The sequence below is a fragment of the Varroa destructor genome, unplaced genomic scaffold (genome assembly GCF_002443255.2).
Source record: "Varroa destructor unplaced genomic scaffold, Vdes_3.0 BEIS01000004.1, whole genome shotgun sequence".
Classification (NCBI taxonomy): Eukaryota; Metazoa; Arthropoda; class Arachnida; order Mesostigmata; family Varroidae; genus Varroa; species Varroa destructor.
In genome coordinates, this window is record NW_019211457.1 from 25,747,122 (window position 1) to 25,762,574 (window position 15,453).

Below are 15,453 nucleotides of genomic sequence, written 5' to 3' on the forward strand. Positions count from 1 at the left end.
CCCCTAAGTGGCGCTTACGTTCGAAGCTAAGGGAAGAAAGCCAAGAGCGCTTAGCAAGATCTCGTGATCTTGCATGAGTAAACGATGAGTAACGAAAATCAGTTGAGATTTAAATATGATGTGATAACCCAACTATGACACGACAACACGTGCTTTTTATATATCTCAGTGCCTAAAACTTTTACAAGCGGTACCTCAAAACATTCGACCCTTTACTCTGGCTCTTTCTAAACTCTCAGGCTATGTAACTCTGCTGCCAGGTACAGTTCCGAAAGCCATACCTAATGAATGATTTTCTTATAATACGTGCGATGATTTCGTAGCCACAGGCAATGCACAAAAAAACCAGGAAACTGCCTTCTGCAATAAGAACACTGTAATCTAGCACACAGAGTATATCCATTGGCCAAGTCCATGTGGTGTTTTTGCTAGAACCTAAATTCTCTGTTTCCGATAAAGGTACGGGTAACTCTTTAGCTAGAGGATTCCCATCGCTAAATTCCCAAAGGCTATACGGTCCCTTAGATGGCTAGATGTTCTATCGTGTGTCTCGCATGTCCCAGTGAAAGCGGACTTGCATTGTTCCAACTCTCTGCCATAAAAATAGAAACGCCTACAGGCAAAAATGCTATGACAGATCTCTTTATTTATCCTTAGAAGTCCTTAAATACAAATAAACCTTGTTATGAGGCAGGGCCATCAGTGCTTCAGATTCACGTCTTGTAGTGTTCGTATAATGGAAAGCACAAATGACAGCCTCCAGGCTTTCTTTTTTATTCGTTTATATATCGCACACACAGGAAGTGTTGCTTATGATCAAAGCTTGAGTGATGCGAAGTCTTCGTCATACTGCACGCAGAAGGTGCACAGATGTATTAAAGTTGAGGCAAACCTCAGTAGTTACAAAGGCACCTCCTAAATTTAACCTGAGGGAATTGGAACACCTGACAGAGGATAATGCACGAAAAAGGCTTGGTTATAAGCGCTATTTCCATATCCTCGATATCTGTCTATCTACCCTTCAGACTGGATATGGACATGTATCTATTGACAAATCTCTTCTTTGAGTAATCATACGTTTAGTAATAATCTAAGAAAGTTACACATAGGACCACGGAGATTAACAGCAGGCTTTGCGTTGCTTGGAGCTGTAAAGGGCAGAGATCCATCAAAGATGAAAACTGGAAGAGTTGAAAGTAATAATAAGCGTCGGAAATGCGGCCGCTGAGTCTCCCCGCGATGTAGAGAGAAAAAGCGCGCACATGTAATTCTTTCATATATGCTCTCCAGGAGCGTTCTATACGAAGTAGTTAGTTTTTTTGCCATGAAACGAAATTTATAGGATAAATTTCCAGTGTACCGCATAGATATGTGCATATACATCTTTTAGTATTATTATTTATCCAAAAAATTATGTAAGTTCATCTTTATCATCAAAGCGGTGATGAACCTAAAAGTTCAACTATATTGACAAACCTAAGTGTAAGCAATAGATCTACAGTTTTCTGCTTATTTTTTACGAGGTCAAACGATTAGTTGCAATAAACAGAGCTTTTATCACACGCCCGTTATCTTCTCAAGTTTGCAGGGCTGTATTGCGAATGCTTTGACTAACACGCTTGGTTTCACACCAGTGTAGCACCACTCAGGTTAAAAGCATACAAGCTGGTCTCTATGGTGCCCCTCAATTTACATAGACTTCTACGTTTCTATGCTGAACTTCCGTACCGAGTTAAGCCTTTTGTTAGATTTAAGTTAATGCCGCTGCGAAGAAAATTCAGCCGAAGTGCAGAGGCGCATACGTGTTTCTAAAGAGAATACATGTTTGTTTGGCTGGGTAATCATGAACGTTACGTAATACATTTCTGCACCTTAAAAAGTCAAACTAATACGAAGAGTTGCTACTAACCTAGCCAAGTCAAAAACCACAGGAAAAAAAAATCACATTCCTTACAGCCCCGACATACTGTATATACTGTTGCCCGACGCTGTGGCCAGGGAGTTTTTCAGGCTGCCATTCTCGTCTTGGCAGCCAAATACGAAGGCTGACGCTGAAAGAGGAGCGGTCGTAAAGTGCGTTCTGAAAAATTTTTCACCGGCCTCTAATCCCTGCCGCTAATGAAATGAAGCGCCGACGATCGAGTAAGCTGGCCGACGAGTGAAGCTCAAGGAAAGCTCTGGATTCACCGTCTGAAGTCGTCGCATGCACGTCGATGATTAAAAATACTACGAGTCGAACTGAATCGGACTGGACTTCGACTAAAGAAAACTTTTCATTGTCATCCGGAATTATGCCGACGGGCATTTTTGGCAGTATTGCCAACAATTCACTTAGTGTTTAGGAAACTGCCGTACATTGGATGATAATGTCGATGTTTATTGTCGAAAAAACTTATACACATTTATACCAGATATTTATTAGCTACATTATTGTATTAACGCTCATTAACACTAAACATACCGATACCTCTTGTAACCCTGTTCCTTGAGGACCCGGTCAAGATAAATGAAGTCATCCTTTTTGAAATATTTCCTAGCCAGATTTTCCATGTTGTGAAGTTTAATTACGAAATGATAACATTTATATATGTGAACTTGTAAAAAATCCAAGTGGATAAATTAACTAATAATAGTATGGTTAGTATTAAAACATACAGATGGGTTAAACGAGTGAACGACTAATTATTGTTGAAATTAGGTCGATTTATGCACACTAATTGAACAAAACAAGATACGATACGACCTTACAAAAGGCCATATTTTTGCCTAAATCATTCTGGATTTAAAAGTTGTATGAAAAATTCTTACCAGATCGACTGCAAAGCGCCTCAATATAGAATTGTAACAAAATACACTGCTATAAAGGCAGCTGCGGTGAACAGGTAGTAGGTCTATTTAGAATGCAAATGTGGTAAGATTCCATTATCTATAGCCAACCGAAACGTCCGTTTAATTACGACGCCACTTCCCCGTCTAAGCGTTTAGGGCAGTCTCTCAAAGTGAAGCGCGCAAGACTGCTTTGAGGCCAAGGCGCTTAAAATCTGTCCCAACGTTCTGACGCAGGGCGTCCTTCTAACTGACTTTCCCTAGAGAAATGGTCTTTCTGAAAGTCTTCGTCCACTCACGCTGCTTGGCCATCCACTGAAAAGCTCGTAAACCAATCTAGATTCAAGTCAAGCTTGGCGAGCTCGGTTACTCCATTTTCGAATCAACTCTGTAATGCTTAACAATTGGAACAAATTGGCAGTCTCGAAATATAGTTTCGCTCGAATTCTGACGCTCGGACTAAAGAGCGATATATGGCGTCAACCAAACGGGAAAAGGACCCAGAAGACCTTTCTCAAAGATATTAATGGGAACTAATTAACACACTAATAAACACATAGAAGGTTACTGAAATAATAATAAGTTACGAGTTAAGTGCTACATCCGTAGTAACAATAACAACTATATCAAGCAATGCTCTCAGGTATGTTCAAGTCGGCTATATGTATGTAAAAGGCATTTTTTAATGTGCTTGAATTGATTCTTTCATCCCTTTTTTTTTTTTTTTTTCTAGAGAGCGTATACATTTAACATCCAGGTCGATACGCACAATTCAGATATCAGAAGACCTTACGGAAGAGCAACAGAATTCGATAGTCAGACTCAGACAGCAAAAGTGAGTGGGTCGAAATATTGAAGTGGGCAGTTAACAAAGTAGCCCAGAAGGTGAATGATAATGTCTTTGTCATTAAGAAAAACTAAAGCAAAAGACGAAAACGGTACGCAACGTAACGGGGAGACAGGATCATTTAACTGCGCTACAAAAAAATCAGTTTCTCAACTGAGTCCAGAGGTGTGAAGGTTTTTTGACGTTGTATCGAAATAAGTCATTCCAGCTTCGGTGGATCAGCCAAAAAATCGTTAGCTCTAAACTCTCTGCACATATATTCGTGTTTCAAATAGGTTAAGCCAGGTAGTATAATATTAAAGAAGGTCGTTTTGAATGAATCATACATTTGGTAATAATGTTTAGCGTATTTAGGCAATAGATCCTTTGTAAGCCTGCAGGTCAAAAACTCAACAAAGACAATTGTGTGATCCGTAATTTCCGCTCAAGGTGCAGGAGACCTACATTTGTCAACGGGATTACGGAAAAAAATGAGAACACAGGGCGCGAGAATTGTTCCAAGATGAGATCTTTGTATTAACGCGCGACAAGCCATTATGTCATTGACCTTAAACTACTCATCGCTAATAATATTAGAGCTCTGCCATAGCCTGAAGATTCATCCAATATGAATCCAATAAAGAACGTATGGTATTATATCAAAGAGCGAGTCAGAGCTGAACAGGAGATTACGAACGCCTCATAACTACAAAATTACACTGTCTTATATATAGGCCTAAGACCTTGGCATGACTGAAATTGCGTGTTCGGATCATGCAGAACCGCACTGCAACAGTAACCGCAGCCAGCTATGGGGGGCCGAATACTGGCCTCAGTGCCTTAACTTCTACGGTAGTTAAAAATGCGTTAAAAAACAGTGTTATCAGATGTGCCACCGCCAAAAGATAACGAATGGCAGATTCTTCACAAAATACACCATGTGTGTATGTTCGAGTGCACACGTATTTTCAATTCTGCTTGGCAATCTGTAAAATTTCTAAGTAGCCTTATTTGATTGGTTAATGACGATATATATAAAAAAATAGCTTTTATATATCCATGAATGAATGCAACAAATATATATAAGCAGTGAGCAACTGCGGGTATACATCGCTTTGCTTACTTAAACCTTTCACGCTAATGAAATTGTAGAAATTGTAATATATAGAAAAATGCCGTACTCAGATCCGAAGAATGAAATCCACCTATAATTTGAGAGCTTTCGAGTACTATCATATTTTAGTATGCCTGAAAGCCAGGTAGGGCTGGTCTTAACGCAGTTCAGCTAGTTGACATTAAACCCCAACCGTTATCATTTGTTGACTCGCATTACGGCAAATGAGCAACACGTAGTGTTCTTTTATATAACGGTATAACGGGATCGCCAAGGCTTCCCGCATAGCTTATTGGGCCCTCAGCTGTTTCCCGCATAATACGCCATTGAAATGCACATACTGTATTTCCTATTCGAAAAAGTATCAGCGGAAACCCGCCGGCATGAGCCTTTTGCACTGCCGCGGATATTGGCCACTTACGGAATTGTCAGACGTTGTGTTAGTATCATTGTGGCAACGATAAACAGGAGTGGTATTGGTAACTTTGCCTCATCGATTCGGCTGAGTACAACGAGTAAAACAGTATATGGCCTTTGGAATTAGCACACAATCGCTACTCAAGAATATTAGGGTTAGTTCGTTCGATGCGAACCATCTTGTTAATAGAAACCTTTTCGCAATGAGCTACTGCCGTAGGGACATTAGCGCTCACGTTTGTTCTAAGGAAATGTGATATTTACATAAAGTGTTTTAATATAATAACACGGAAAAAAAAGCGTATTTTTGAAAAATCAGTTGTCGCTGACTTTCAACTATACACGCTACGCCTGTCGAAGGAGAGCTCAAGTAATTGCAGCAAATTGGGACAAAGAAAAAAAAAAGGATAATTCTGTGTATGTACACATGCGTTCCGTTTTACTGCAGTTCATACATAAAATACGCTTTGATTAGACAATAAGGTCTGATTTTACCAACATTTTACCTGACCGTTAGGAAACTGCATTGGCCTCGAGGAACTTTTAAGTTTATCAGACCAAACTCAGCTATAAACAGGTGAAATATCAGAAACTTGACGTACCGATATGCGCTACCTGTTCAACATTATTTTTACTATGTAATTATATTATAGAGGTCCTCAGAAACTTCAAACTTTTTCAATCCATAATCGGACGTATTGCCCCTGGCTGTCAGGTGCGAAACAAAAACACAACGGGAAATAGTTTCTGTTTAAAAAAACCGGCGGTTCGGTGGAAAAACTGACAACAAATCAAAAAAACTATCATAATTCACATATTTCATAATAACAAAGCAACGTACAGACGCTAATATAGACGAAATAATGGATGTTGGGATTTTGGATTAGACGGCATGGCTGGTGTCATCCACAGACTATCGTAAGGATCGTTAGTAACCTTACTTCAAGGGTGGCCTACTTAAGCGAATCATGGTTGTAGATAACGGCTGTATATAACCAATTATATTATGCTGTTACCCTGTACATATGAAACAGGCGTATTATCACAAACTGAGTAGACTTCTTTATTCTTTTAGCTTGGAATCCACCTTTTTCTCACGTAACAAACTACAAGTTATTACAAATCCGTGGTACATACAATATCCGTATCTTATCTCTTGTTATGCAATCTTGCATGAGGCAAAAGAAGAGTCTTAATCATTAATTTTATAATCACCTATCTGACGGCTTTAAAATGATCGCATATTTACGGCAGTGTTTGATTTCAAGGTTTCCTTTAAGCAGACCGAGGACACTATGATTCGGCACGTCATATCATAAGTTTACGCCATTCTGCAAATTGAACCCGCCCTAGGTTTTCTTATGATGCAAAGAACTTTCCTTCCAAATCTTATAGGTCTTTCTAGTCGCAGTCTTCGATCAATCCCAACAGCTCACGTTGTTCCGTATCGATTCTGCTTCTGTCTCGGCGATTTTGTGATAAGTTGTCCACAACTTTCTCCCAGAACTTCCGGTCCTGAGCAGTTCCGGCATCAGCGGTAATTTTTGATCTTTTTAGATTGAGATTTTCGAGCAATCTTTCTGGAAAGAAAACGTACATTACGTTGTAACTTGAAGAGCATATATGGATAGCTATAGAAGGTAAAAATACGTAACGGGCTCCATTTTTGCAGTCACGCGACATTTAGAATTCGGCAATCCATTTAAATTTTCAGAGAAACATTTAGTACAATATTGTTTTAAGTAACAAGTGTTCTTTGTCAACACATGCGCAAATGAAGAAGTGCATTTTTTCATTGTTCTTTTTTAGAAGTCATGTTTATTAATCCTGAATGTAGAAAAGAAATTGGGGGTGAGCTGTGACTATTTTACAAATGACAGATTTACAAAACTATATATACATTTATTTATCTCAATCGGAACTAGGTTCGCCCTTGACATTTGCATCGGCAAGAGAACACGAATTAGGCGTCATATATAGTACACTGCTGCGGAGGAAATAGCTTACCTCGCGTTAGCTTCAGCCTACGGATACTCGCGAGTCGAGTTCGTTCCTTCTCCTCGAATTGGCTTTCTTCTATCCGTTTTAATTCACGACACCTTCAAATGGTAAATTTTAATATTAGATGGTCTTGACGAGCCCATGGAAAAGGAAGAACTGCAGATCAGCTTCTGAGAAAGCTTAATTAACCATATCGAAGAAACCTTCGTCAATTCTCATAAACGTCAGCGCAAAGCGAATTCTGTCAGTCTTAAAATTTGCATTATCATGAATAAACTCTATTAATAGGTATGGTGTTTCAGTGCCTACCGTGCATGTTCCTTGTATATTCGTTTCTGGTAATCTTTCAATTCCATATCTATGGCTTGTTGTCGCTCCTTTACGCCCAGCTGAAGAGCCTCGCAAAAAGCGACCCATTTTTCTTCATGTTGAGTTCGGCATATGCTTTCACTTTCTGTAATATTTAAAATGGGTTTGCGCAGTTCAAGTGACGGCGTAGACAGCGCCTAGTAGCAAAAAACGGGTGTAAACATTTTACATAGAAGGAACTCTAGAAAGACTAGAACATTCTCATTGAGTTCGACTATTTATCCAGCAACACCGACTGAGTAAACACCTGCTAACTTCCAAGTGCGTTTTAACAAAGTACTCAAGAAGAAGCTAGCTTATAGGAGACGTACTATTAATCTCACTAATTCTTTCTCTTATGAAAGCCTCTTCAGTCGCTTTTTGGTCGTCTATCAGAATAAGCTTCTTCACGTTTGACTCGTAGAGATGTCTCTGCTCGGCCAATGTGTTTGTCAAGTCCTGCATTTTCTGCTTCAATTCCATGTTTTGGTTTGCCTGCAGACCCTTACTCTATGGCAGTAAAAATAGCGTTATGACTGATTTGAAAATAGATGCGGTAACTGGCCCGCTCCTCTTCTACTCCAAGTTACAAATATCTTTGCACCTCTATCATCCATACAGAAAACGTTTGAAGGCATTTCTTTCGGCACCTTAAAAATCCAACCTGTTCAATGTAGGTTCGCGTCCTAATCTGAAGGTTCGCATCCCTTAGTGCAGTTAATCTCGATTGCAGCACCTGCGACTGAGCCTCCGTTAACTCAACCTGCTTTCGAAGCTCTCGTTCATACGCACAAAAATGTGCTTTACGCAGCTGATCACATGAATAGTATATTATGAGGATTTTCGTTGCTAAAACATTCTAAAAACGATAGATAAATGTATCTTGAAATGTCACCGAGATAAGTTAAGTTGAAAATTCACGATCAAGCTGCAATAGCGTTTTGGTAACCTGTTTCCTAAAGGATAATTCATTATCCACGTACAAACGTTCAGCTATTTATTATATTTTACTGTTGTTAATTAAATGGATAGGAGCTTTCTATAATATTGTATTAGAGCTATAGCATTTAACGACGTAGCGATCTAACGGACTGTATAATATTTTTTGACTTTAGCTGGAAAAAGTCAGGGGTTGCTGGCTGAAGCCTTACCAAAGGTGAAAGTATTAGACTACTGTGTGCTTAGATAGGAAAATAGACTACAGCGCGTTACCTGTTGCTCTTGTCGAATCGCGTTGGCCTTACGAATCAGATACGTACGGTTAGACAAACTTAGCTTAGGAACGTTGACTCCTGCCTCGTTTTGCCGACAACAGTCAGTGAAATCCATCCGTATTAGTTGAAGCCTGTCGCTGACTTCATCGCGACAATCCGCTGCGTCAAGACAAGTAATATAAGATGAACAGTCACTGTCAATAGAAATTGAAGGTTTGTCATAGTCCATCGCATGAAATTTACATTATACTTCAGTTTTTTACTCTATAATCTTCGTGACGTATTGAAGTTGGGCGGCTATTATGGGGTTGATAAGACCATTTTATCTCTGCACAGCGTAGCTTTTCCTTGTGCTAATAGTGTTAGCTTTCTTTTTGCGATTTGGCCTTTTCAGGTTTTCCGTGTGCGTTGAAAGGTTAACTAGGCAAAGCCGGTCTCATAGTTTAATAACGGGTTGATGTGGGCGTATGATTTTATCGGCCAGCATTTGAATGACGCGGAAAATTATCGATTAAGCCTATCACTCTATGTGAACTTGTATCAAGCATTGTGTCACTGCCTTTAGAGTGTCTATAGAAGGAAAGTCAACACTTATTCGTTGTGTTATACCACATCGTCATCATATAGGAAAATGCAACCACACACAATACGCTCCATATTGTTGTTTTGGCGGATTTTTTTTAACGTATCGCTTCTACAAATGACGCTTGCTTAGCTGAACGTTTATCGAAATCGTCTCATTGTGTGTGTCGTTTTATCGAGCCAAAAAGAAAAACTTAGAAATGTAGTTAGCGAGTTTGTGTAGGGTGTGGAAAATATATACTGCAATAAGCCAGTCACATGAGATACAATTCTGCTAAATGTTTATGGCTGGAATGTGTCATTTACGTTTTGTATTACGTTTGCAAAAGATAACGTTATTTGTGACTAACGTGACATTATGTTTATTATAAAATACTGGATCATATCATACCTCTATAATTAATAAAAAAATATATATATTAGTATAAGTACAACCTACATTTATAATAGTTAGTACACATTAACTAGAATAGCACCTGTTAGTGTCGTTAAGATCCTCATCCGCAAGGATTTGTGCAAGGGTTCCTAAATACCCGTAAACGCTTTTCAGGACAAACAAGGTCATCTTTTTAACCTGGCTAACCATGAAATTATATTGAAAATTATTATGGAAAAATATGTATCAACTGTGATACAGTTTATGTAAATATACTATGAAACTGTATTGCATGACACCTTTGTATCACTTATGGTAACCACCTTACCACGACTTATAGTCGTTTCAGGGGAGAACCTCATGTTATATATACAAAGGCCGATCTAGCGTACTTGATCATACGTACTTGATTTGCCGTCGAAGCAGCTACTGTAGTTAGTACCTGCTAATTTAGGCCCGCATAAAACTGACGCGTCGCCGGAACCTATTCGTCGACCTTGCCGTCCGCACCAGGCTGCCATTTTCTCACCAGTGTTTTTCCTGCCGTTACAAAAGCCAAAGATTCGAGGTAACCGAAGGCTCAAGAATGCTCAAAGCAAGAGTTCCTGCTAGAGTATCGGATAGCCGTAGAGAATTATTTTCGCCCGAACATTTCAGGCTGCCAATTGTACACATTCTAGATGTGAAAACGCGTACATTTTTAAAAACAATGAAAAAGTGGGAATTTTTTTTTGTTTTGTACTGCATCGTTAGCTTCGTAGCATATTATCACTACTTATTGCTCGCTTAACTACTACTGTTTACTATACATTGCGCAATACTGATTTCCAAGTGACGATTAAATTGCTGAGGTTGTCGTATGCGATCTTATTCGTAGGTTGATCCTAACTTTCGCTCAGGAGACACGATAGCCACTCCGTAACAATAGCAGCATTTATCCGTCGTCTAGTGCATTCAAAGCCTTGCTTGAATTTCGTGGTCGGCGACGCTGATACCCGTCGAAAATAACTTTCGTAATATTAGACATATATTAGCTCTCTTATTTCTTCCAAGAAATATGGGAAACATTTCACTTCTTCGAGCCCGAGCGAACCGGCGGTGAGTTTTTTGGGGACGTGTGTTGTTTTTTTATCCGCAAGGATCATACATGCAACCTGTAATCATAGAGTTATGTGTGCGCATGTGTATAACGCGCATTCACGTATCGTTTCTAAACGATATCTCTAGCGTTTGTCACTTCTCGTATAACGAAGATGGCGCGTGTCGCGTGAAAATTAAATATCAGTATAGTGATAGATTGTTAATTCTGCTAACAATTTGTGTGTCGTTGCCTCAATTTGCATATCTGATAAACAAACATAGTGCAGGCATTGCCCATGTAAATGACCATATGTTACTCGAAAGTGTGTTGTATACCTCAGAGCTATATTTTAGACTATTCAACTGATATTTGCTGAATAATAGGTAATTTTTTAAATGCATTTAGCAGTTATCTAGCGTCTGGTATGCCTCGGATGCAGGCAGCATGGGCCAGATTTGACGATGTACATATGCATGCACCCATACGAAAATAATGTAGGACAATTTCATTCAGCTAAGGGTCGAATTATAATCTCTGAAGTCAGTTTTCCACATGCCTGTGCATAACACTTACTCTGTACGCAGATCTTGTGACCAGTTCGCCCATAAATGATAGTTGACACGGAGTTGGATGTTGGGCAACTTCCTCTGTAATATAAAGTCGTAGACTTTGATGAAGTACAAATGTGCATATTCTTCAGTAGCCTTTATTAGTATTTTCTTAGTAAAAGAAGAAGCGCTCTTACTATACGCAAGTTGAATGAAACTAACAACGATATCAAAATTAATTAAGTTTCTGAGATTAGCTCAGTATGGCCGCACGCCGGATAGCCCTGAGTGTGACTCACGGGTCAACGCATACTGTAAGAGAACTACACATAAAATCAAGTCTATCTGCAGATACGAGCCACCTGAGATTTCTAATTCATCATAATTATCAGGTTTTGTTTACTTTTACCAATAAGACGGCCCTCACACGTGCATTGCAACCCTTAGTCTAGTTTTACATTGGCAGTACGTGTTGCTACTGGCTAAATTCTTTATTTGATGTTACACTAGATGGCTACTCAGCAATTCTATATATCGCACATTTACGCTACTGTATATGCTTACATAATATTATCCCGGGTGTGGCTTGCCATCGTAGGTGGTAAAATAATGGGATAGCGATGACATGTTCCACCAACATGGCCACGTTACCTTAGGATGAAGAGAACGACTTCTTTATTCGACAGTCTGCATGCTTCCCCGTCCCTTCGTAATGGTGCTTGTTCTAGATTTCTGACATCGGTTAGGCACGTGGAAGATACGCTTGACAGGCATTGTTCCTTTGCGGTGGTTCAGTCATACGCCACAGGCTGCACGTCGTTGTGTGGCGAAGCGGTACCATTACGGCTCTGCTATCAACACATTGGACTGATTACCCCTCCCACATTGTGATGATTGCTAGAGCCGAAATAGGCCGCTCCTTTGTAGGACTTCCGTGTCACGCACTGCCATGTAACCCGTCGTCACGTATACAAACCTCATGTGCATGGCTTGGATCTTCGTCGGCGTAATGCTTTTTCACTAAATATGATGATCCATCAAAAAATGTTTAGTACTTACCTCCTACTTTCAACATTTCAAGCGAATATCGTTTAACCTTTGGATTTATTGCACGGTGTGTCCTTGACCATGCTGTGCGAGTCGAAGTCGTTCGGATGATTTCAGTATCGTTCCTTTAAAACGAATTCTCAATTTAATCAAATTAGAGAATACATTTATATTGACAAACTTCAGCTTGAACCATTTCGCACTCGCACACCAAAACACGAGGTTGCAAAAGTTTTTCATTATGAATTTGTGTACGTTCTACATTCTTCGCGTTCCTCCTATTGCACTGGGGGTAATTAAGAACAACAAAAAACCTAATAGTTAAGCTTGTAAATACTGAAGGTATTCGTATACGCGAGATCCTTGATAAACTTTTCAACGTGTGATAGAGTGTTTGGCCTGAGAGGAAACGCAGGCAAAGATTCGACGAGTTTCAGGTATGCTGTTTGTTCTGTAAAGTACACGTCAAAGTCGAGGGATTGGTCCTTAGCCGAATTGCACGAGACTCAGCGTAAGGTCATAAGAAACTGTTTTCATGAGGCCGCAAAAAACCTTACAAGCCATATGTAGTCGATAGCGTTTAAAAAATGAGAGACATGCTCAAGTTCGAGCAAGTCAGAGGTCCATTTTATTAATCCAAATTATAAAATTTTTCCAAGAATAAGTTTATGTTTCGTCATATACGTTCCGGCACTACTGTCTACCGCATAGAGAGGTGACTGGGTTGGCTTGAACATTTAATATTTCAAACGGTAACAAAATTTTATACTTTAAGGTGCAATTTGGTCTTAGACTAGCCTTAAGGATGGGTAGACTAAATAAAAAAATATTTCCAATACGGATGGTCAAGGTCGAAAAATATACTCACGGTCCTTTAGAACAGAACAATGGCAACACACGATAGGCAAACATAGGTAAGCAAAACTGAGCTATCCGCCATATCTACTATACTGAAGTGTCCACCGTAAGAATCCCCGTTATTGGTGACAGCTGAGATCGGTCAATGCTTGCGAGTAACTGTGAGTGTGGTTTGCCAGCTCAATTATTACTAGACTAAAGTACGATCGTTTCTCTTGAAATACTTCGAATACCCTTACCCAATACCTTACTAATAACCGAAACAGTTATATCCAGTACCGATGGCAGCTCAATTTCATTTTGCGTCTAAATCTCTCGAAAGAGCCAAGCCCGTGGAAGAGATCGGTATTCAGTTTCCATTGGACAAAACGGAATTGTAACAGCAGTTTATTGTTTAGGTCTACACTTTTATGCATTCAGTATTTAGCTAGCAGAATATTCAGCTCGAAACCGTTGTTGTATTAGTTTTTAACGAATAAACCTAAGCTTTGCTCTGTGCCCCTTTTCCGCTGATTAATTCATCCAGTCCTATTCGTTTATATAGACTAACGAAATCCATAAGTCAAAAGCTCATGATCATAACAATTTGCTATTACCCACTGTTTTTGCCCCGTCCCACCTAATTCGTTACTCTTTTGAAATTAGGTCATCAGCCTCATCCTTTATGTTTGTTAGGGCTTTCAGCTGGTTGTATTTGTCTCTTTTGTAATATACTGACCTTTGGTACATTTCCACAATATAATACGGAACTTCAGTAGTATTCCTTGATTGATTCTGGTTACTCAACATATATGAATAATATTGGTTGTCAGCCGGACCTTTAAGGCACGTACGCGAATTGGGTCGGCCTTCAGCTTCCTCTAAATAGATCTTGCGGTCGGCTAACTTATTGGTTTTGTTCTAAAAACATCGCCAAGACTTTTTAAACCTTTTTTTTTTTTTTTTTTTTTTTTATAGGAAATACTTACACACAATTTATAAGATGGAAACTCTGTTCTCAGGTTTTATCTTTTCTTTATAATCAGTGGTGACACATATTAAATTAAATTAAATGAAAAGATAGCACATATTTAGTTATCATTTGATGGGTTTTAGTTAACGTATTGTTATCTAGGTGGAACGTGAACAGCTTAAGGATTTTTTTATTGTTTTTAATAATAAATCTTTAGATATATATTTTTAACCCTTCGGCGCTTTAAGAGAAAATTTCAAACCATTTTTGCTTCAAGTTCAAAGAAGTTGCTTCAAGCGTTCGATTGACACCTCATTTTTACATGAGTAAACTGAACTTATGGTAACGGCCGTACTTGTATAAAGGTAAAAGGCTAACTATTTTTTCTATCGAGATAACGTCGGATGGCAGTCAATAATCTTTCAATGGCCATAATCTAAGAACTTCTACGACAATTTAGTTTAAACATAGCTTTTTTCTTTTTTTTTTTTTTTTTTTTTTTTTTTTATATATATAACACGTTGTTTAGCGTAACACACTGTTTACACTAATAATATATCGATGTGGACGATGCTGATGGCCGTCTGTCGGTGTGCGTAAACGTTTGTGGCGTTGTTTTCAAATATGGAAAATGCTGAGGAAATTGCTGCTATCGCTTTATGGTCAACTAAATCAACACTACGTCCTCTGGGAAAAAGCAAACACTTCTATGTAGGAGAAAAAGTCCTTGGCTAATAGGTCCCGTCTTCCGCGCAGATCTTCGTAGAATGAAACTCTAGTGACTCAGAGAAATCACTTCTGTTCGGACTACATTGAAAAATTCCTTTTCGTTTTACGAACAAAGAGACACACGTAAATCTAATAGCGTAGTAAATTATCCATGTACTATAGTATCAAGTTTAGGACTAAAATGACCCACGAGCTTTATTACGCGCAGCTTTGTTTGTTGATTTATTGAGGTTGATTGTTTTCTATCTTGTTTCGAACAGTAACTATGCGCACACCAACTATTATTTCGTTGCAAGTGCGTTGGCCTATTTAACCCTGCAGTATTTTGCTTTTATTTCATTGGCCTGTTCTAATAGAAACGAGTGTCACTCGCGCTAAATCTAGGCTGACAAAAACTACAGCTTGACTGCAAGTTTATTCGGCGTTCCCAGACGTATGTCCTAGGGTCCTGTAAGACTGATTCCGTTGTTCCGTTACAGGTATCCCAGCGGAGTAATCCATTTGCCGTAGACGATTACTATAATCTTTGCTAAG

At 39.0% G+C, this 15,453-nt stretch overlaps 1 protein-coding gene across 10 annotated transcripts; it reads right to left on the reverse strand.

Moving 5' to 3' along the window:
• Positions 1-6,210: 6,210 nt before the first annotated feature.
• Positions 6,211-13,406, reverse strand: LOC111250097 (uncharacterized). Of its 10 annotated transcripts, XM_086987578.1 has the most exons (11): positions 13,249-13,405; positions 12,393-12,831; positions 11,898-11,984; positions 11,359-11,432; positions 10,111-10,244; positions 8,745-8,905; positions 8,197-8,391; positions 7,865-8,042; positions 7,494-7,638; positions 7,191-7,282; positions 6,211-6,763 (listed from the first exon to the last, which is right to left on the reverse strand). In XM_086987578.1, the coding sequence occupies exons 5-11, from the start codon at positions 10,223-10,225 to the stop codon at positions 6,585-6,587; spliced, it is 1,065 nt and encodes a 354-aa protein (XP_086843704.1). In that variant the 5' UTR covers positions 10,226-10,244; positions 11,359-11,432; positions 11,898-11,984; positions 12,393-12,831; positions 13,249-13,405; the 3' UTR covers positions 6,211-6,584. The 10 variants fall into 10 exon arrangements, with proteins under 10 accessions (XP_086843704.1, XP_086843700.1, XP_022660522.1 ...); XM_086987574.1 differs by having other exon boundaries at positions 11,359-12,277; XM_022804787.2 differs by lacking the exon at positions 11,898-11,984 and having other exon boundaries at positions 11,985-12,831.
• Between the last annotated feature and the right edge of the window lie 2,047 nt (positions 13,407-15,453).